The sequence below is a fragment of the Microtus oregoni genome, unplaced genomic scaffold (genome assembly GCF_018167655.1).
Source record: "Microtus oregoni isolate MIOR12 unplaced genomic scaffold, Mior012 000006F_ref0000085, whole genome shotgun sequence".
Lineage (NCBI taxonomy): Eukaryota > Metazoa > Chordata > Mammalia > Rodentia > Cricetidae > Microtus > Microtus oregoni.
In genome coordinates this window covers 7473362-7494368 of record NW_024543065.1, presented here as the reverse complement: position 1 = coordinate 7494368, position 21007 = coordinate 7473362, and the positions used below count along the sequence as shown (strand labels likewise).

At 39.2% G+C, this 21007-nt stretch overlaps 1 protein-coding gene across 21 annotated transcripts in view; it reads right to left on the bottom strand.

The window, feature by feature from the left end:
- Epb41l2 (erythrocyte membrane protein band 4.1 like 2) overlaps positions 1-21007 on the bottom strand; it is a 173190-nt gene that overhangs the window by 29923 nt on the left and 122260 nt on the right. For 13 of the 21 annotated variants that reach the window (XR_005974541.1, XM_041654326.1, XM_041654330.1 and 10 more), the window contains 6 exons: positions 19727-19814; positions 14729-14881; positions 14160-14257; positions 8105-8277; positions 5263-5432; positions 803-865 (listed from right to left, as the gene is read on the bottom strand). Coding sequence is in view for 20 of the 21 variants with exons in the window: in XM_041654326.1 (XP_041510260.1) it covers positions 803-865; positions 5263-5432; positions 8105-8277; positions 14160-14257; positions 14729-14881; positions 19727-19814 (745 nt within the window). In the remaining variant the exon portion in view is untranslated. The remainder of the gene's footprint in view (positions 1-802; positions 866-5262; positions 5433-8104; positions 8278-14159; positions 14258-14728; positions 14882-19726; positions 19815-21007) is intronic. The other 8 variants (XM_041654337.1, XM_041654341.1, XM_041654342.1 and 5 more) reach the window with 1 other exon arrangement.

Below are 21007 nucleotides of genomic sequence, written 5' to 3'. Positions count from 1 at the left end.
TTTTGCATGGCGTGGAGAAACGACTGGCTTGAGATCAGGCACATTTCTTGCATTTGTTCACAGCTATGTTACTTATTATACTTTACAGCATTTTAGTAAGTTAAGCAAAAATACATTTTAGCAGTTATCAAAGCTGCCAAAAGCAACCTAACAGATTAGTCAGATTCCCAAGACCTGCAGGTCTCCACTAAACACACTGCACACAGCACCTTAGCATGTCCTACTCTGACATGGGAATACACTTTATAACTCCAATTTCTCATCTCCCCCCCACCCCTTGCCTTCCACCCTCTCTCCTCTGTTCTTTCCTTCTAATCAGAACAATTCTATTAATTAGTCTATTAATAGTCTCAAGAAGAATCATTTAAATGGGCCACATACCTTATCACATGATTGTACAGAGGTCAAAAAAGGGGGTGAAGTCATAGATTGAGTCAAATGAATGAGCCAATGTCAAATAAAAAATGTAATTATTCTGTGTAAAGTATATTAAAAATGGGTTCATCTTACTTCAGACTCTATAACTTAAATGTGACCTACCAGGGAAACAGGCTTACTTAGTAAAGAATAAACCTTATTTAAATACAGAGAGCTGTCACTTTGCAAACTTGAAATAGACATATCCCTACCTACACCACCTAAGAACCAAGCTGGACTGGTAGCATGCACTCCCAAGTTCGAGAACCCCATGCATTGCATGCACTGTGCTGGAAGAACGGCCAGGCAGCCTGTGCGTGACCTCCCGTCCACAGCAGCCTGGCAGCCAGAGGACAGAGTGCAGCGGTTCTTAGATCATACAAACCTCCAACATTAAATTGCTATGTCTGACATAAATATTATCCCCTTCTACTCTCAAGGTATTTTTCTGTGAAATTAAATCACACACAGGGGGAAAAAGCAAATAAATGTAAGTGTATCAATCAGCAAGTACCAGAAACAACCCAGAGTTCCATAATCTAAGGCTTTAAAATAAAAGAGAATAAAAGATCTTAAAAAGCCACAACAAATAAAACTCAGATAAACCCCAAAAGTACATTCCACCATCCTCTCCCACCCCACCCCTAGCCCCCCAACAAAAGGAACTGCAGGCAACAGGCACTTCTTATTTCACATAGGGAAAACAGCCACCTCCTGCAGGTATGTTTCCAGTCTTCCATCTTCCCCTGCAAAGTCACACAGCACACAGGCAGAAAGAAGGGGCTCCTTGGGAGGGCTCCACCAGCAAGGCAGAAAGAGATGCTGTGTCCAAACTTAATGGTGCAGCAGCAGTACCAGCCTTTCTTTCCTCCTGGCCCTCAGGAAACGCTACTAAGTCACTGTGGTCTTTCTTCACCTACAGTGTTGCACAGATGATGAAAATGATCCTTCGCAAGGGTGGAATGGAGAATGGAAGCTTCACTCTTTCTCAGTCCCTAGGTTATGCTCTACTTTTAAGAATTTTCCTGTTTTTAAGCAGGAATAAAAATTAAAATATGAGATTGCAAAGTTGGCAAAAGCCAAGTAGCAATGCAACAATGTACAAAGAGAGATGCCAAATTTGTCTTCAGCTTTACACAGGTTGCAGATTTTACATCATTATACATTGTCCCATCAGTTTTTAAATAAAGATTTTCTTGGGGCAAAATTAGCCAATTAGTTTTTTTTCATATTAAAATGTGTATTTGCAAATAATCTTTTTAAAATATAGCCACTTCTTTCCATAAAATTTTTATACAATAGTATTCTGCAGTTGGACATTTCTCAATATTTAATGGGAAATATCTAAAGACCCCAAAGAATTAATTTGAACACTTAAGACTAAGTAGTACTGAGTAAATACTGATAGCAGGAAACTAATGGTAAAAACAAAAACACTAGCATGAAAGGAAAATCGGCTTTCCAGGATCATCCACCCACATGCCCTCTCCTGTGCTGGCATGAGAGTGCCAAGGAGGGTTCCAAGGGCCTTGTTTGTGACTATTGAATGGTGTGCTTGACTGATAGACGGCCATGGGCACCTCTCTTCCCCACCTCATTCCATCAGAGGTGGAAAATGGGACACAGCTCTGTGAAGAATCAGCCTCCAATTTCTTGGTCAACAGTTAACTCACTAAAGAGTTGATCTTTGGTATTTCTTAAGTAAATGTAATGAATTACAATTTCTCCTATAATGGATACTCATCCATTTCTAATATTTTCTCTTGGGGGTTTGCTCTGGATTCTGTGTTTTAATCTGTGTTAATAGAATCCCTCAGAATCAAGACACTTAATCACCAGACCACCTTGAGCAAAATAATTAAAAAATACACTGCACATGTTAAGACTGACTTCCTTGTAGTGCAAAGGTAGAATGCTTCAAAAAAAATCTGTCTTACACAGATGTAAAAAGTCTCAGACACCTCATTTAAAATAACAAAGCAAAACAGGCCAACCTTTAATATATAATCTACTTTCTCAAAGTCAAGTTTGACTTTTCATACATATTTGTTAAATAACAGACTATCATCTTTCCTATAAAGTAGCTGCTGCTGACTCTTACGAGTCAGGGTAGAAGAAAGAAGATGTCGCTATAATTCATCTCTCTGGTTCCCAAATGCTAAAAAGCCATCATGGAGTTTCTGAGATTCAGTTTAGAAACATCAGGAGTGTCATTTACAGACTTGGGCTCCTAAGAGCAAGTACAAGCCTGGGTTTTGATCAAGATTAGTAATACTAAGTTCTACTGATACATGTCAATTACAATTATACCAAAACATTCTATGTTTTATTTCAAAACATAAAGTTCTCATGCTTAAAGAACAGCACTAACATATATCCTCGGAACAGAGCCAGGATGAACGCTTAAGGCCAATACAGATTCCCAGCTCACACACTCCTTAACAATCTAATTTATGATATTATACAACAATTTTCCCAGTTTGGTCTGAATCAGAATGTGTGTGCCTAGACTCAGGATAGTGATGCAAAGAAGTATCTACATTAATCATGTGTGTGTGTGTGTGTGTGTGTGTGTGTGTGTGTGTGTTTGTGTGTGTGTGTAAATGCGTACATACTATTTTGAGGATAGTCAGTAAAATTGATGCACAGGTTTAGACTCTATATTAGAAAGAGAATATAACAAAGAACAGTTGGGTGAACTTCAAAAAATGTAGTTTATGGAGGCATGTTAGCCACTGCTTCCTCTTCCTCTGGTTTGTCATTTAAATCATAGTCATAAAAAACATGGAAGGTGGTGGCTTTCCCCTCCAGATAGCAGAGGACTAGTGCCAGAGGAAGTGAAAAGGTAAGAGAAAAACAAACTGACTGAGAAGCTGAGAGAAGCAGCCCAAAGATGAGGATAAGTGAAGGAATGAATGAAGGTGATGTGATGGGGATATAATGTTGAACATCTGGAGGGAGAAAGGAAACCCAGAGCTTGGGGAGGCTGGGGAAAGCAAGGTATCCATCTTCATCAAGAAGGGAGGGCAAGCCAGAGGCAAAGTATTTGTAAAAGTTAAAGGAAAAGTAACCAAATTCAGAATCCTTATGGTCAGCCGGTTGGAGAGTCTTCTCATGGAGGGAAGAACAGTCAGGCTGCAGAGGGGCTACAACAGGATCTAAAACAGAATCTGATGTGGCCACCTCAAGGTCGCCTTGTTCTGATGCTCCACCCGTGGATGGCAGCTCCAAGCTATCTAGTGTGGTCTGATCAGCCTCCCCAAAAGGGTCTTCCTCTGAAATGTCTGATAGCAAGTCCACTTCAGGGACTGGCAGAAGATGTGGGGAAAAAGATGAAGTACAGCAAATGAGAGGTGATGGGGGGCACACGCACACAGTCTATTTCAACAGTAACCCACAGTTGAGTATGAATCACACAATGGTCACGTTCAAAGGAACAAGAAGGACATAAGAGAAAAGAAGATACATTAGTGAAAATTTACTCCCAAGATGGTTTCATATAAACAGTGGTTAAAAAATTAACTGAGTAATCCATCTTTAAGGAGGGAAACTGGAGTCCTTTTACACATACTAATGACTGAATTTCTAAGTGATGGTTAAACTTAGTTACCAACACATATATTGAGTATTGAAAGTACTAGCAAAAGCTCATATAACTAGCCATTTGCTAAAAACCAAGATTTCCTTTACAACTTAATACAAGAACTTTTGTTGTCCAAAAAGAAATTTCACAATTACATATGCCAAATTAAGTAGGAAAAGCACAACAAAGCTATTTTTAAATACTACGCCTTCTTTTCAGTAGTCATTTTCTTGGGTACTCTGTAAGCATAATTTAAGATTCTGACAATTTAGCATTTGAAGACATCATGTACAACATAAATTGTGTTATCTTTAACTAAATATTTTTTAGACAAATAATTTTTCAACATGACAATCACCAACCAATTTAACGACAGGATACAAATGATTTCCTATCACCCACTGTTTGATGCCCTGTCCTGGGGCCGTGTGTCTGAGACCTCTATGCTGGCTATAGAGGATGTCAGTGTAAGAACTACTATTCTGGCAGATGCTTTAGCTACTATTCTGTGTAGCTTTACATTTTTTGAAGCCAGAACTAAACTAACCCTGTAAGTCAACCAGATATGTGTGTATGCGCACACACATGTGCACAAGCACATACGTGCACTTATTTGCAATGCTGCATATAAAAATTGCTTTGTGCAGGTCTGGAAATGAGATGCTCAAAAGCTCTTCTGTCAAGTGACTAACAATCAATTGAAGTGACTTTAGTAACAAAGTAACAAAACAGTGACAGATTTGAGAACATCTTAACATTGGATGCTTTTTCAGTCACTAGAGTGTATGCACAAAATACAGGCAATTACAGCATACCAACCCTGTACTCACTATCCACAGCTATGAATTCTTAACGAATTTTTTTATAAAAATTATGATTCATTTAAAATATTAAGAAAATATAAAACTCAAGGCAGGGACTTCATTTAAAACTGACTAGTAACAAAATATGCAAATTTCAAATTAACAGCTTTTACTGGTGATTCAACTGATAATAAACTAAGAAAACAGGAAATGCTAGGACACTGTTTTCTTATATTAGTATAATTGACACTGAAATAAGTACTTTACTCTGAAAAATAAAACATGGTTAGAAATCGCAATCCAAAAATCAGCAGCAGCCTACCCATATTTAAAACTTGGGAATTTAAACCAGCATAGGTTACAGAGTGATAATAAATTTCTCATTCTGACATACAGCCTCAGCAGAGAGCCTCTGTCTAAGCACACCTTCTCAACAGTATTAGTGCTAACGTGCCATACCTTTCCCTCAGCAAGCAGGGGTGCAGCTTTTGCTGGGCTTCTGACATCCTTCCTGCTATCTCCATCTTGTATGCTGGTATAGCTGACAGCTCCAGGGCCATGTGCTGAACCCTCTCTAGGCGGGCCCGGAAAATCCTTCATAAGACTTTGGTCCACAACACCAATCAGAGCTAATCAGAAGATAAGTTGAAATACCTGTGAATACCTTAACTAGTGAACTGTCAAGCTTTAATGAACATATAACTCCTTAAACAGTCATATGTAAGTAGCTAGAACAGTTTGAACTTTGAAAATAAAAGCAAACTGTTTAAAAAACATTGTTTTAAAACAAAACTCTACTAAGATTCTGAGTTTTTACAAACTATTTATATTCATCTATTCATCCAGCAAATTAGTTTTTTGAGCATGTAGCTCATCATGGAATTGACCAGTAGGAGGAGCTCTTGAACCAATTGCAACAGTCCAGCAGAATTACAATGTAACAATAATCTGGGGTGATTTATCAGTCCTAAATCTTCCTTTTAAAACAACTAATCATTAAGATGATTTGTTTCATGGGGTTTTAAGAAATCCCCTGCAAATTAACTTTTTATTCATACTAAAAGACTTTAGATTTAAGAATTTACCTATGTAATATTTTTCATTTTTCTGAAACTTCCGAATATCTCAACCTGACTACGGTGTCCAAAAACCCAGCTGCTGCCCAAAAGTTGACCTTGTGCATTGCCTTGCTCTTTCTAGCACAGAGAAGTAGAAACCATAGTGCTGGATCAACTCCAGAGTCAGCAAGCACATCTAGTGATAAGTATCTCTAACAGAGGCACCCCCTGAACAAAGGAACCCCACCACCACCCCAGGTGTTTTCCTCCTAATAAAAGTCCTTTACAGACACCTGTAGCTTGCTGTTGTTCCGTACACCAAGAAAAAATTCTAGTAAACAGAAAGCCACAGACCCAGAAGCCCTTGGAGGGAGGTGTGTAAGTTCTCAGTTATCTCAGGACGTCCTCTTTGTCCTACAAAGTTATCTAGTAACCCACACCCTCGCCTGCCCTCGACGCGCTTCTCCCCTAGCCTGTCTGTTGGACCAAATGCTACTCTCCTACTTGCACCTATCTGCTGCAGTCAGGAACCTCAAATTCAAGAACATGACCCCTTAAGAGCAGCAAGTTCAACAGGACCCTTGAATATATTTTTAAACACAGTGAGTTTTTTTAAGCTTCTGTTTCTACACCACTTCAGCCTTTAAAACTTTTCCTATCTAAACAAAATCATTATAACATTAAAATAAGCTCACATCTTATTGCTTACTTCCCACAGCTGTTTTTTGTTTTGTTTTTGAGGGAGGTTGGTAAAATTTTACTAATTTTTCTGTATTTACTAATTTTTCTATAAATACCCCTCTGACTTATTTTATAATTTTAGGCACCTATTATATTCAAATTACCACAAAATGAGAAAAATCTGACCTAAAGGTAGTTTCAGACATACTGATGCTGAAATGAGTCAATATAAAGTCAAAAATTACAAAACCAAGTTGACAAAATGTTGACCTCACACTTTTAAACACACAGTCTAATGTGCAGTAACCAACTGGTTCTACTCCCACAAGGTGAAGATCACAGCAGCCACTGCCATGTAAACCACTCTGAGCATGCAGTCTGTCCTGTCCTGTCTTCTCTATCCATTCTCTTAGACCAAATGATTCTTCAAAGCTAACATTATGCTCTCGTATGCCACCACAGACACTAAGAATGGATCCTGCAGGGTCCGACAACAACCTGGCTCTCCTAAGCTTGACTGTTCCCTCCCCTCAGAACTGCCTGGGAAGGTCTATGTTCTCCTCTCTTCTCATGGCATCCTCCATTTAACCCTCCTAGGTCTCTGAGGTCTTCCTTCCCTGACGACAATCTTAGGTAACACAGAACCCTGTTTGCTCCTAACTTCCACTTTCAGAGCAATCACTGCTACCCCCACTTCCCAGCAAATGGTGACCTCTGGGTTCCATTTCCCAATCTCAGAGGAGTCTCACTGCTCTACAACAGATGTTCTAGGTGATTTTTATTTTTAAGTCTTCCAATGTCACATTAAATGGTGCCTTTGCAATCACCTAACAATTTTTCTAAACTTTAAAGGGAAGATTATTTGCCTATCTTAAGTTGTTCAAGCCTAACTTTTAAAAGCAAACAACAAAACAAGGGAACACAACACTTGTCAGCAATACTAAAGGAATGCTGATAAAAATGGTGAAGAAAACAAACTCTATACTGGGTCACAGAGTAGTTTTGCTTTATTGGGGAAAAAGAACTTAAGCTGTAACCAAAGAATTCACTGGTCATCCGCTCATACACCGGCATGAAAAGCCTCTTGTTTTTCTCAGGAACACAATCATCCTTTTGATGACCTGCCCATCTGGTGAATTTCAGTGGCCAAAACATAAAGGGGAAATACGGTGCCATGCTTGTTCCTTTTCCCCATGAAAATTGTTTTCAGAAACAAATCTGGATAGCCCTCAGCAGTGACTACTCAATCAAGATGGTGGGTTTACCAAAGAGGTGGAGCTGCAAAGAAGGTGCCCCAGCTGAACGTTTTCATTAATGCTAATACTCATAACATGAGAGCTGTCCTGCCTCACAACTCAGAGCAAAAGCTGAAGACACTGCTCCTCATGGAGCATCAAACCTGAATACAGAATTATTTTCCTCTGAGAGCAACAACATTTTACTCATTTGGGGGTAACTGTCTATCCCTCTAGAGGATGTCTTGCATCTTATTAACTAGATCAATTTCTGACCCCAATGGACTAGAAAAGATGAGTAGAATACAATATTATAAATGTGTTTACCTCCATCGAGGCTCCTCGAGACACGTTTACTAGAGGCACGCTCGAAGTGTGGTGCTGGTCTATCTATGAGGGTGCTTGCTTGGCGGGTCTGTGCCTGGGTGCGTCCACTGTAGCGGAATTTGGACCCCAAGGTCAAGAACTTGGCCTTAGGTGGCTGCTCTGGAGACAAAAGCCTACAAGGAAGAAAAGGAGGGAGGGAGGGAGGGAGGGAGGGAGGGAGGGAGGGAGGGAGGGAGAAAATGATAAAGACTTCAGGTACATGGGGGGGGTGTATTTAAGATCTCACTTTAAATATTAGTCAAAAACAGTGCTACATAAGCTATAATAAAACATCCTTCCTATGTGGTTATATTGTTTGTTTGTTTTTTCTATTGTTTTGTTTTTGAGACCCTAGCTAGCCTCAAACTCCCTGTGCAAACCAGGCTGGCTTCCAATTCATTCACCTGTCCCTTGCTCCCAAGAGCAGGGATTAAAGTATACCACCACACCAGGTCATATGTAGTTTTATAGTAGTGATGAGTTCACAGATATTTTCCCCCAGCTCAACCAAAAGAGCAGCTATTCTGAGTGTGTATCAAGAGTATTTATTTAAGTTAGTGTAAATCATTTATGTAAACACACATGTCTGAATTTGTGCTGCTAGCTTTAAGTGTCAAGTAAAAAGTTCATTATCATTAGCAATTGTTAATAATGTTAATAATCAGAGGTAATGTAAATGCCTCTTTCTGGTAGAGGAAAAGAACCCATCTAACTCAAGAATCTGTTCCATTAAGTAATTCTTCCCTGAAGAACAAAATTTACAGTGATCCAAAAAGATGACTAATATTCTTTTTTGCCAACGTAATTCTACTGTGTAAACCTTGGGTTCATAATGCATGAATTCAAACCTTAATCATAATTTCAAGAGATACACACAACGGTGTATGGCAGTAGCTCTGAGACCACCCGTTCACCTTGGACTGTCTTCTGATGGGCTGAAGAGGGCAGTTTCTCTAGCTAGCAATACTGCACAACAGCACCTCAAGAAGCAGTCACCTACAGAAATGGGAGTAACGTTGCTGACAAGCTTATTGGTGCAGCCACTGTTGGAAAAAATACTCTCTGGTACATCACAATGACCTTTCATGTCTAAGAATGAAGTCCACTCTCAGAGACCAGTGAAGGGAAAGAGGACGTGATGTTTAAAGAGCATCAATCATGATGGGCATGATGGAGAAGCAAGCAATGATAACATAAAAAGAAATCTCCAAAAATAATTCTGAAATTACAGACGGAATGTCTGTTTTATGGCGCTATGGGAAACATTTAAAGATCACGGATTTTAAAGAGCTACACCACTAAAATGTTAGTACATTTTCTGCTTCTTCTATGAAATAAATTTACCACGATTGAAAAACTTCTCATTCTTCAGGCAACAATTTTGAAGAAAACTGAAAATCTTTCAGGTGTTTTCCCAGTTTTCCAATTACTACTTTATTTTCTGTAACTCCTATGGACCTGTGCGAGGACCTATGCACTGTGGGTGCTTGCCTGTTTCCTACTGTCACCTTTTACAGTCTCTAAAGACTAGGCATGGCCAAATGCCCATCTTAATGGGTTGTTTGATTTTGTTTGAGGGTTTCACTACGTAGCCTGGGCTGGTCTCAAACCAACAAACTCAGGTCTGTCCTGCCCTGTACCCTCCCGCCTCTTCCACAGTTGGGACCACGGGTAAGTGCTTTTTTAGTATTCTCCTTCCTGGTGTCACAGGGACGCAGCCTTCAGAAGTGAATAACTTCTATGTTCTGTGTGCTGGAAATTTAGCAAAGGAAACTTGCTGCAAACCCTGTGACCTCTGGTCCATGACTCAAGTCTTAGCAAAGTATTCAATAGTGTGGCTTTACCAGGAGCTTTAGAATGGACTGCTTTTGTTGTATCCCCCACACTCAATTCAAAAGGTAATTTTTCTCATTAACAGAGTCTAAGAAGACATTTAATATCCATGTCTAATGAGAGGAATGCTACACAATCAAATTTCTTCTAATTTATTTTCAGAATAACTGTCCATTAAAGCATTTTTGCATTAAATATATATATATATATATACATACAAAAATATAAACTCAAGACATACAAGGAAAATATTTAAAGGGTAAGTATATAGTACAATTAAAAGAAAGGAAAAAATAATCAAAATGGTGTTCTTTATTTCAAATGGGATGAAATACTGTATCTGTTTGGCACTAGTAAACCAAAGCATTAGCTTACAGGTAATTTTCTAATGACAAATTTTGAAGTAATTAATTTGTAATTAAATAGAAATTAATATCAAAACAAGAAAGGATTAAACACTGGAAGTTTTCTCTAAGATAAATTTTTGGTGACTGAAATCAGAGGTAATATAAAATAATCTTCTAAAAAATGCACGCCAAGGCACAACGTATTTTTGTTCAATCGCTTAATTATTTCTTTTGGTATTATTTTATTTTACACAGCAGACTGCAATAAGGCCTGTGTCTTCATAAAAACCTATCAAAGCAGTGAATTACAAGACATCTATCATATTAGCGCTAATGATATGAAAACTACGAAAGGAACTTTCATGGACATCAAAAGCCTTGAGCAAAATGATCTAATTAATGATGTGCAAAAAATGATTTCAACTTTTATAAATTTGTTTGCTTAGGTAGCAAATTACTGTTTTAAATTTTATAAAATCCTACTATTATAAATCAAATATCATTGAGAAATACAGGAACCGTTATTAAAAAGCCTACATGTAAATAACTAAAATAGTATCCACGTATCCACAAAGTTCTCTATAATGGAGCTGACAAGTTTATGTGGCAAGTGAATCCCCAGCTCTAAGAACCTACCAACCTATGAGAACCAAGCTCTGAGCTCTGAGGAGAACAGGAAGTGCTCACTGCAGGCAGACAGCACAGCACAGGAGGCACCCTGATGAATACCAGGCTCCATATCACCTAGGTTTAAATTCCATCTCCACCTGTTACTCTCGATGCGACCACCATGCCTTGTCTGTCCCTGCTTTTCCATTGTGTCTTGAGTTGTAAAGATTACAATAATCTTTGCACAGCACTTACAACAGTGGCGAGCTTTATAATGCAACCAGCAGCTTCATTATCACATTTGTGCTCTGGTAACATCAGTATATCTGATTGGTTATCAATTAAAAGATCAGTTGACTTTTAATAGTTCAGTCTGCAAGTCTGGCAATTTTATAAAAAATAATTTTCACATTTCACAATAAAAAAGCATCACGAAATCCACCGATCTGACTTACTATTCTACAAACACATTAGGATTTCCAGGCTAAATATGCTGCTTTATATAGAACTGGAAGTGCCACATAAGACTGACCATTGGTTTGTCAACCACCATCGCCAAAGTCTTCACAAACAGTCTACTTTTAAGTGAGCTCTGTAGGACTAGCATGTCACAGAAATCTCTGGAAGGCACATAAGAGAGAAAGTTGGCAGAGAAGACAGTGAGGCCATCAGGTCCCACCTCTGCTCAGGTATCTGGCTGCTGTTCTCCTTTAAAGAAAGGCACCTGCCTCTGAGTATCCAATTCCTGGAATATGAAGCAATCGACGGTGTCTAACAACAATAAACATTCAAGGAATTCCTAGCACCTGTCATTTCCAACAGGATCCTTACTGTTGCTATCTTTACTTGACAGGAAGCCTGCTATCTGTCCAGTTTAGACCTATATGACAGACATCTAGTTATACATACGTTAGGCCCAAGCTTCTTCAGTAAAATCTGTTTAGGTTACCAAGAAACATTATAAACTTTTCAAGGATTTCCATTATTAATATAACTAAGTTAGACAGATTCAAATATATGCTGAATTATGTGTCTTCTAAAGTTGTGTATTAGAGTAGTATCAAAATAAATATTTTCTATTTCACTATAGAACCAGTCATTTCTCTTAGCTACAACTGGCTTTTTATTTCAAAAAACATTGTTAATGGCAATGATGCTAATAAGCATTATTATACACCAGAAACAGCTTATGTTTGTTTTTTATGTAAAATCTCATTTAATTTTGAAAATGAACCCATAAGGAAATAAAAGAACCCTTTATTAGCACAGGGGTAATGGAAGTAAAGCAGAGGCTGAATAACTTATCATCTGCCAGTGTGTGGCAGAACAGCATTCGATCCTAAGTCTAGAGAAAACTCTTCAATCTGTATGGCTTTGTAGACCACAATGACAAAAACAGAAGGGAGGAAAGTAACCAAACTACTTGTGAAACATTTACCCTCAAAGAAAAGTTTTAAAAAGGATAAAAAGGAGACAGAACACAAGCTGCAGTTTGGGATTGAAGGAAACTGAGGGGGGGGGGGTGTTTTTATTGTTGCTCTGTTGTTTTTTGTTTGTTTATTTGAAACAGAGTCTGACTATCTCACTGCTTAGCTCTGGCTAGCTTTGTTTTTTTGTTGTTGTTGTTTTTCTTTGGTTTTTCGAGACAGGGTTTCTCTGTGGTTTTGGAGCCTGTTCTGGAACTAGCTCTTGTAGACCAGGCTGGTCTCGAACTCACAGAGATCCACCTGCCTCTGCCTCCCGAGTGCTGGGATTAAAAGCGTGCGCCACCACCGCCCGGCAAACTCTGAATTCACTGTGTAAACAAGGCTAGTTTTGAACTCACAGTAATCCACCCTGCCTCTACTTCCCAAATGCTTAGATTAGAAGAAGCACAGGGATTCTTTGGGAGTTTTGTTTGTTTGTGCTTTTTTTTTTTTTTTAAGGAAGGTGTGGCTGTGTAACTGACCAAGGAAGTCAGAGGCATCTATTAGAAAGGAAATTTACCAAGCTGAATCCTTTGGGGAGTGAGGAAATAAACAATCAAAGAAAAGCAAAAATTTTTATCCATTCCTTGAAAAGAAGAAGGTTAAAAAATGAAGGTGGTGAGCTGAAGTGATAACAAATTAAGAGATAAACAAAGATGGAGCACTCGTGACCCACACTTTCTACAGTGAATGCACTGCGAGGAGAAGCTGGTATGAAAGGTTCTAGAAGATCATGAAAAATTGGGATGACAAGAGAGGTGAAAGGACTGGCTGGCGAGAAGCATTGATCCAACTAATGCTGGAAATGACTTCCCTGAAACAGCATTATTTCACAAGGTTGTGAATTAATTGAGTGCTGCTTAACAAGTTAGCACTGACAACACAGGGACAGAAGTGGTCATGTCGTCCAGACTGACCCAGCAGCAGCACACTGGGAAAGTTGGTTTGCTAGGAGGACAGAGAGGGACTTGAGGAAGTATAGATATTCTGGACAAAATAACCAACAAGAGCAATGATAGGGATCAAGCTGATTGAGAAATGGTTCAGCTGGAACCTTCAGCTCAATCCTGCTGGATCTGGAAAGCCCTCCCCACCTCCCTCCCTCTCTGAACCCCACCCTCTCAGAAAATCTCCAACAAAGAAACGGTGCCAAAAAGCCCAGCTCCTGTCCTGAAGCTGCCAACCACCCAAGTCCCCACCTACAGTGGTCACCTTTGACCATATCTGAACACAAACCCAGCTTATGGAGAATGCATCATTGCTCTTTACCTATAGGCTATATAACCTCTCTGCTTTAGTTCTGAAGAATGGCTTCTCCTGCCTCTTTACCTATAGGCTATATAACCTCTCTGCTTTAGTTCTGAAGCATGGCTTCTCCTGCCTCGGGAACAGGTGTAAGCCTGTTCTTTTACTTTTTCAATTCAGCTTGATCTGGCTTACTGTAGCTTGGGTGGAAAACCCTATTGTAGCAATACAGAAAACTTACTAAGAAAGAGGTTAAGTTCAGAACATCTGTTAAGAAAAAAATCTGAATTATAACTGAAGACAGAAAGGGTGGCAGCAGGTAGGGTTAGCATGGGGTGTTGGAGAGAGAAGGTAGTAACCAGAAGGCAGATCTAAGCAGCAAAGCATGGCCCTGGACACAGAAACAACCAGCAGGAAACAGGGCCACCAGGAGAGCACAGACACATCTACCTACGATCCTTCCACCTAACCTGGCCAGGGTGCCAATGGTAATTTCACAAGACGGTTTAAAGTTACCTGTAGAAAGTGTGATGCTCCACACATACTTTCCATAGCCTTTTAGCAGCCCGATGGTTTGGCAATTTGAATCCAATGGTGCTCTCAAACTGTTCTGGCTGAAATAAATCCATAAAACAAAAATCAGCCCACACCTAATGCTACATGCTACTGTAAGCAGATTCAGTCATTACTGTCAGAAATAATTCTTCTTTTAGGAAGAAAATATTAGTTTATCTCTGTAGTCAGACTGTGATACTGTTCCTATGAAAAGCAAGAGTTTACTGCCCAAGTGAACTGGCTATTCGGTGCCACTAAAACACACTCCACCACTTACCTGAGAAAATGAGCTCCCAATATGTGGGGGGTGGGAGGTGGGTCACAAAAACATCCTTTTTATGAAAAATCTATTGGATGTGTATGTCAGCAACAAGAACGTGTGTATGTAAGTTATCATCAAGAACCATGCAAGAACAAAAAAGAGTTTCCTTTTGCAACACTTTAGTGGCAAGAATTCATTAATCTCTCCTACTAGTAAAGGCAACACTGATAATGCGTTAGCTATGTCAAGAATACAAGACACTGCCTACCTCTGCTGGTCTAACTTTAATGTAGAAATTACTGCGCTTATAGGAGATTTTCAGGATCTTCGGCCAAGCAAAACGATTGATTCTCAGTTTGTCTTTGTAAATGAGAAGGCCATTAGCACACACACCCAGCTTGATGTCCACACCTTCCGAGTCCTGCCAAATATAACCCATTGACAGTTAATGACAAAAGTTACATAGACAGAGGCAAAACAACCCTCCAGTGATTGAAAATGTCAACATGTTAGTATTTAAATTTTAGTGACAGTACCAAAGCTAATTCGAGAGTAGAACATACTCATACTAAAGGATTCATCTTCCGGAATTGGGGTGAATTTGCAAAGAACTATAGAAATACGATTTAAAGGAAAAATAATCTGTAAATATTAAATTATGCATTTTCAAACTCTGCAAAGAGTTAACAGGGAAAAGGGGGGAAAGACCCACATTTACGCATCTTGAAGATACTAAAGACAAAATGTTTCCCTGGAGAAAGTTCAGCCCTCATTGACAGTCTGCTATCCTACTGCTATGCTAGCTGACAGCTGGTAAAATTATACCTATATTTTGCAAAACACCAATTCACAGAAAATTTCTCTTCTGGGCTGCCAGTGTTGAAACCCCTCAATTCTTTCCAACATTTTCAACAATAAGGGCTGACATGCAGCTCTCATTAAGCATGCCTTCAGTTGACATACTGCAAAGGACTAAAGACAATTTCTAAATTTATATTCATTTTCTTTTCCCAGAGATTTAACTTGGAATAGGTAATATAGAATAATAACAAACCTGAAAAGGTTTTATTTAGCCGCATAATGTACATAAAAAGCAGAAAGCAGACAGCTTAAAGAATGTTTAAAAAGAAGGAACAACTTTTCCTCATATTTCATGGAGCTCTTCAGCACCATGAAATGCACAACATGTAAGACATGCACCACATTCAAAGCACACAAACAGTTATTCTTCAGGGGGCAGATGATCTCAGTCAAGACAGACAATCAACACTACTCAGAGTTATACACAGTTGAGGAAATCAGTAACAACAAGGGGTAAATTTCCATATACACAAAGCAAAGACAAACAGCAAATTAAGTCTATGTTCATAATGTTTTGATGGTGCCATTACTAAGAATGATCTAAAATAATTTACAGTTTTTTGTTTTCAAAATAAAAGTACAGTATAGACAACTAATGATAACTCCATTACCCACTGTGATACTTAATTCAAATACAAATACACAAATAAAATAACATTACACCACACTGAGCAGTTTTTGAAACACTGGAATGTCGATATGGCATAGCCAATACTACACTTGCTGCAAAAGCCTGATGACCTTAGTCCAATCCCCAGAACCAAGTAATAGGAGGTAGAGAAATTCAGCTGCACATAGTTGTCTCTGATCTTGACATGCACCGTGGAATGTGCACCATAGCATATGCATGCCCACTTACATATCAAATACGTAACACTGAAAAAAATTCTAAAAACTTAAAATAGCCAAAACTCTATTCTCTGATACTCTGGCAGCCTCAACTCTCTCTAGGAATAGCAGATAAAGCTGGGTAAGTTAGCCATAGGTGCCCAAACTAGTTGGCACCAAACTCAAAGTATGTTTTTCCCAAAAGCATCACTACCCCTGACCAAGGGAGAGGGCACGAGATGGCAGAAAAATGGCATGTTCCCACCATAGTTAAGAAGGCAGCATTCATTGCAAACACTAACAAAGCCAGCTCCATCCAGTGTGAAGAAATCTTCATAAAGGACAAAGAAGTATTTCTATTTTACTTAAAAAGAAACCTACCTGTATTCAAGCAAATCGGTAAAGGTTTGGCTGGCTGACACAGTTGTTCTAAATTACAGAATTACTGACAAAGAGCATGAAGTGAAAGGAGGAAAAGTGTTTCTTCATTCTCCCATGTCTGAGCTATGCCATTCAGCAACAATAAAAAACAGTTGACTACAAAAACAACCTCCATTGATAGGCAGTGGTGGCGTACACCTTTAATCCCAGCACTAGGGAGGCTGGGGCAGGCGGATCTCTGGGAGTTTGAGGCCAGCTTGGTCTACAGAGTGAGTTCCAGGACAAGCCCAAAGCAATAAACAAAAACCGTGTGTGTGTGTGTGTGTGTGTGTGTGTGTGTGTGTGTGTGTAATAAACAAAAACCGTGTGTGTGTGTGTGTGTGTGTGTGTGTGTGTGTGTCGGGGGTGGGGAGTGGGGGGATACTCTCTGCCCTTCAGAAAACTGCAATTGTGGAAGGTGTTTGAGATGTTAAAGGGTTTTTGCCCTAGATCAAGGAGAAGGAGGAAAGGAGGTCAAGGGTTAAGTACACAGGCTTCTCCCTGTGTGGTCACATCAGCTAGCTGATTCTAACAGTGGTTCCTCTGAAAACAATCCCCTCCAGATCAGCTTTCTGCTGAGATTCTGGCAGCCACTCTGCCTTCCATCCTTCAGAACTAGAGGGTGCAGGAGGGCTACTGACACCATTTCAGGGTACCTGTTACTCTGTGCTTTCATGCCCCTTTGTCAAGACGTTCCATTCAACACTCCTGAACCTCTCCTAACTGGAGTTTGCTATCTTAATGCCTCAAAAAGGAAGAAGAATGTGAGTTCAAGGTAAAGAAAAATGTTTTATGAAGATAAAATTTTACATGGTACATTCTTTAAAACTGCTACAGGACTTCTTTCCACAAGCCACAAATATACTGAATATTAACTTATTCCACCAGATGATAAACAGAAAGAATAATGAGTGTTTTTACTGTTCTGCCCCTAACTGTACAGCAAACCTGACATTATATCCATGATCAAGCTTACCTTTTAACACTCCAATATTAGAGAAAACAATCCTGATCCTTTGTAGTCATTCCCTAAGAACTGGTTTTTACTTAATGATCTACAAAGTAAGGAAACAGAACAGCGCATACAGTGAAGGCTGTAAGGTGTATTCATTGGAAAAGTATTTGCCTACTATGGCTAGGACCATGGGTTCAATCCTTAGTCTTCCTACCCTCTCAAGAAAATTATATAAAGCAAAATTAACAGAAATTAAAGAAATAAAGATGGGAGAATCTCTTTGGTTTCAAATCTATCCTCTCTCATCCTTTGTTTCTTCGATAATCAAAAGAGGAACCGAGGGAAAAGCAAAAGCACTCCAACACCAGAGGCAGAGGCAGAAAGATCTCTGAGTTCAAGGTCAGCCTGGTCTTTAGAGTGAGTTACAGGATAGCCAAGGCTGATATACAGAGAAATTTTGTCTCAAAAAATGAAAAAAAGAAGAAAGAAGGAGGAATAAAAAGGAAGAAGGAAGAAGAAGAAAGGAAGGAGGAGGAGGAAGAAGAAGGAGGGGGAAGGAAGAGGAGGAGGAAGCAGAACAACAACCAACAACAACAACCAAAGAAAGACAATGAAGCCGGGCGGTGGTGGTGCATGCTTTAATCCCAGCACTTGGGAGGCAGAGGCAGGCAGATCTCTGTGAGTTCGAGACCAGCCTGGTCTACAAGAGCTAGTTCCAGGACAGGCTCCAAAACCACAGAGAAACCCTGTCTCGAAAAACCAAGAAAGAAAGAAAGAAAGAAAGAAAGAAAGAAAGAAAGAAAGAAAGAAAGAAAGAAAGAGAGAGAAAGAGAAAGGGAGAGAGAGAGAGAGAGAGAGAAAGAAAGAAAGAAAGACAGACAGACAGACAATGAAGCCTAAGACCTAGAATCCTTAGAGGCCGAAAAAAACAAAAACAAACAAAAGTAATAAGTAAATGGATAGATGGATGGGGAGATAAAGAAAGAGAAATTGATAGATAGGGATGGATGGATGGATGGATGGATGGAGAGATAGATAGATAGATAGATAGATAGATAGATAGATAGATAGAGATAGACAAACCAAGCAAGAAAATGCATCAAAACATTAACTTTCTACACAGAGATTCATGTGGTTTTCATTTTCTTCTGTTTGGCTCTATTTTCTATGCTAAATTTAATATACTATTTTACAATAAAAAATATTTTAAATAAAGCCACCAAAGATAAAAGGGTCATTTGCAAATACTAAGTATAATACAAAATCAAGAACTACTAATCTGAGGCCTAGAAAGGGAAGGTATTTCTGGGTGGGAGCTTCCTGGAGGCACCTATAATTACTTCTAACCCTTATGTGTGTTACTGCCGGACAGGGAGCATCTCTTGGATGCCAACTCTGGACAAACCAGATCTGTCTATCACTTTCCCTCTCATCCTCCTCAAGTCTCACCACTCCATGTAGGATGGAGAAGCAGGAATGCTTGCCAGTGGCAGCTGCCCAGTCAACCCACCATGTCTATCACATTTCTGTCGCCACTGTTCCATCTATGCACTGCTTCTCCAATTAGTCAGTGCAATTTCATGACCTGAAGCCAGTGCATGCCTGTGTTGCTTCTGGCCCTCTCCATGCTTCAAGATCTGCTTCCTCAACCAAAAACAAACAAACAAAAGAGGTGAGGAAGAGACAAGTAGCCAAGACAAGGGCACTTGGTCTAGCACAGTGGTTGTCAATCTTCCTAATGTGCAACCCTTTAAAACAATTTTTCAAGTTGTCCTGACCCCAACATGAAATTATTTTTTCATCACTACTTCATAACTGTAATGTTGCTACCATCATGAATGTCTGATGATCTTAGGCGACCCCTCTAAAAAGGTCCTTCAACCCCCAAAGCAGTCACAACCAACAGGTTAAGAACCACTGCTCTAGCAGAAGCTGGGACACAGCATGAACCACAACTGCTGTCAGGAGTAAAGGCAAGAACTCTCAAAGGGGGCTTCACTAAAACACTGACAAGAGAAGAGAAAAAAAAAAAGCAATTCCCACACCCAGGAATTTTGTTAAGTAGTCACCAAGAAATAGTAAAGACCTCAAGTGGAGACAAACAGCCTTTTCCAAAATGAACCAGGCTTTGTGAAACTGGAGATTTCCTAGAACTTCAGTCACTAAAGTGGAATAACGTTATTCCCACTGAATTTACAATACCTTGGCATGATGCAGGTCAACACCATACATGGAAAGCCTCTTTGCATTTTCTAAGAACTGAGTATCAGCTTGTGCTGGAGATAAGCCCCTGAGAATCAAAAGAAACTGTGTTACCAAGAGATGCAAACATGCCCAAAGCAGATTAAAAAGTGTGTGGGATTGGAGAGCTGGGAGTGTACAGTGACTTGGCCGAGCCTGTAGAAAAGTGGAGTAAGCAGCAAGCTACAGCTCTACCTCCACCTTTTCCATTACGGGCATTCACTCTTAACCTGCACATGTCAAGGAGGCAGACTTCTACACTTACCAACTTTATCCTTAAAATGATGCTTTCCATTTTTCTTACTGGGGAAAGGCCTGGGCAATAATGGGTACAACATAAGCTAACAGGTCTCTGACCCAACGGTCTTCATTTCCAACACAGCATTTTATACCAAGCAATTCAAATCTGAGTGACAGAATAAATGTCTATTGAGTAGAATTTAAATACAGAAATAAAAGTCAAATACTGGTCTTTTTCATTTTTTTTAAAATAAAGTCAAAATGTATAAGGCCCCTTAAGCATTTTAAATCTCTGAAAATTATTCAAATGATTTTAGTCAATATTTCATAAAATTGTGGCCTTGAAAATTTTGTAGCTTAGAGAGATTTTTAAAAACCCATGTAAAACTCCATATTGACAGAAATATCAAAGTATTCAAGGTATACATAACATTCAAGCAATTTAAATAATCACCACTTAAACCAAAGGAACACTGTCTGTGACTTGTGGGGACAGCTGCACACTTCGGCTATCCCATACCCATCACCATCTATACTTCTAATTCAAAACCAGATGCTTCAATTCCTCACTAGCTTTTTAAAAATATTTTCATTGTTTGAAAATCTCAAATACATATACACTGTGTTTTGATATCATCTATCCCCACTACCACCCTGGCCTTCTTATAAAATACAATAATAAAGACACTAATAAGCAGAAGAAATGTCAAGTAAGTGCGAAACCAGTATACACAAGTCTGCTTCCTGTGTATCTCTTACGGATAGGCCAGGACAGAGAAAGAAGTGTCATATGGGAATGCACATTAGGTTAGTTTCAAGAACATCATCTCCGTGTTACAGTAAGAACAATAAAAGGGCATCTCAAGAGCTGCAGGTTATCTCTATCAGTGCTGGGCAAGTTCCAGAAAGATAAAGTAAATAAACTAAAAACTTGTCCTTGAACATCAAGGAGTTTACAAACTATGTCTACCTGTCATGGCATTGATCTCTCCAGCTAGCACA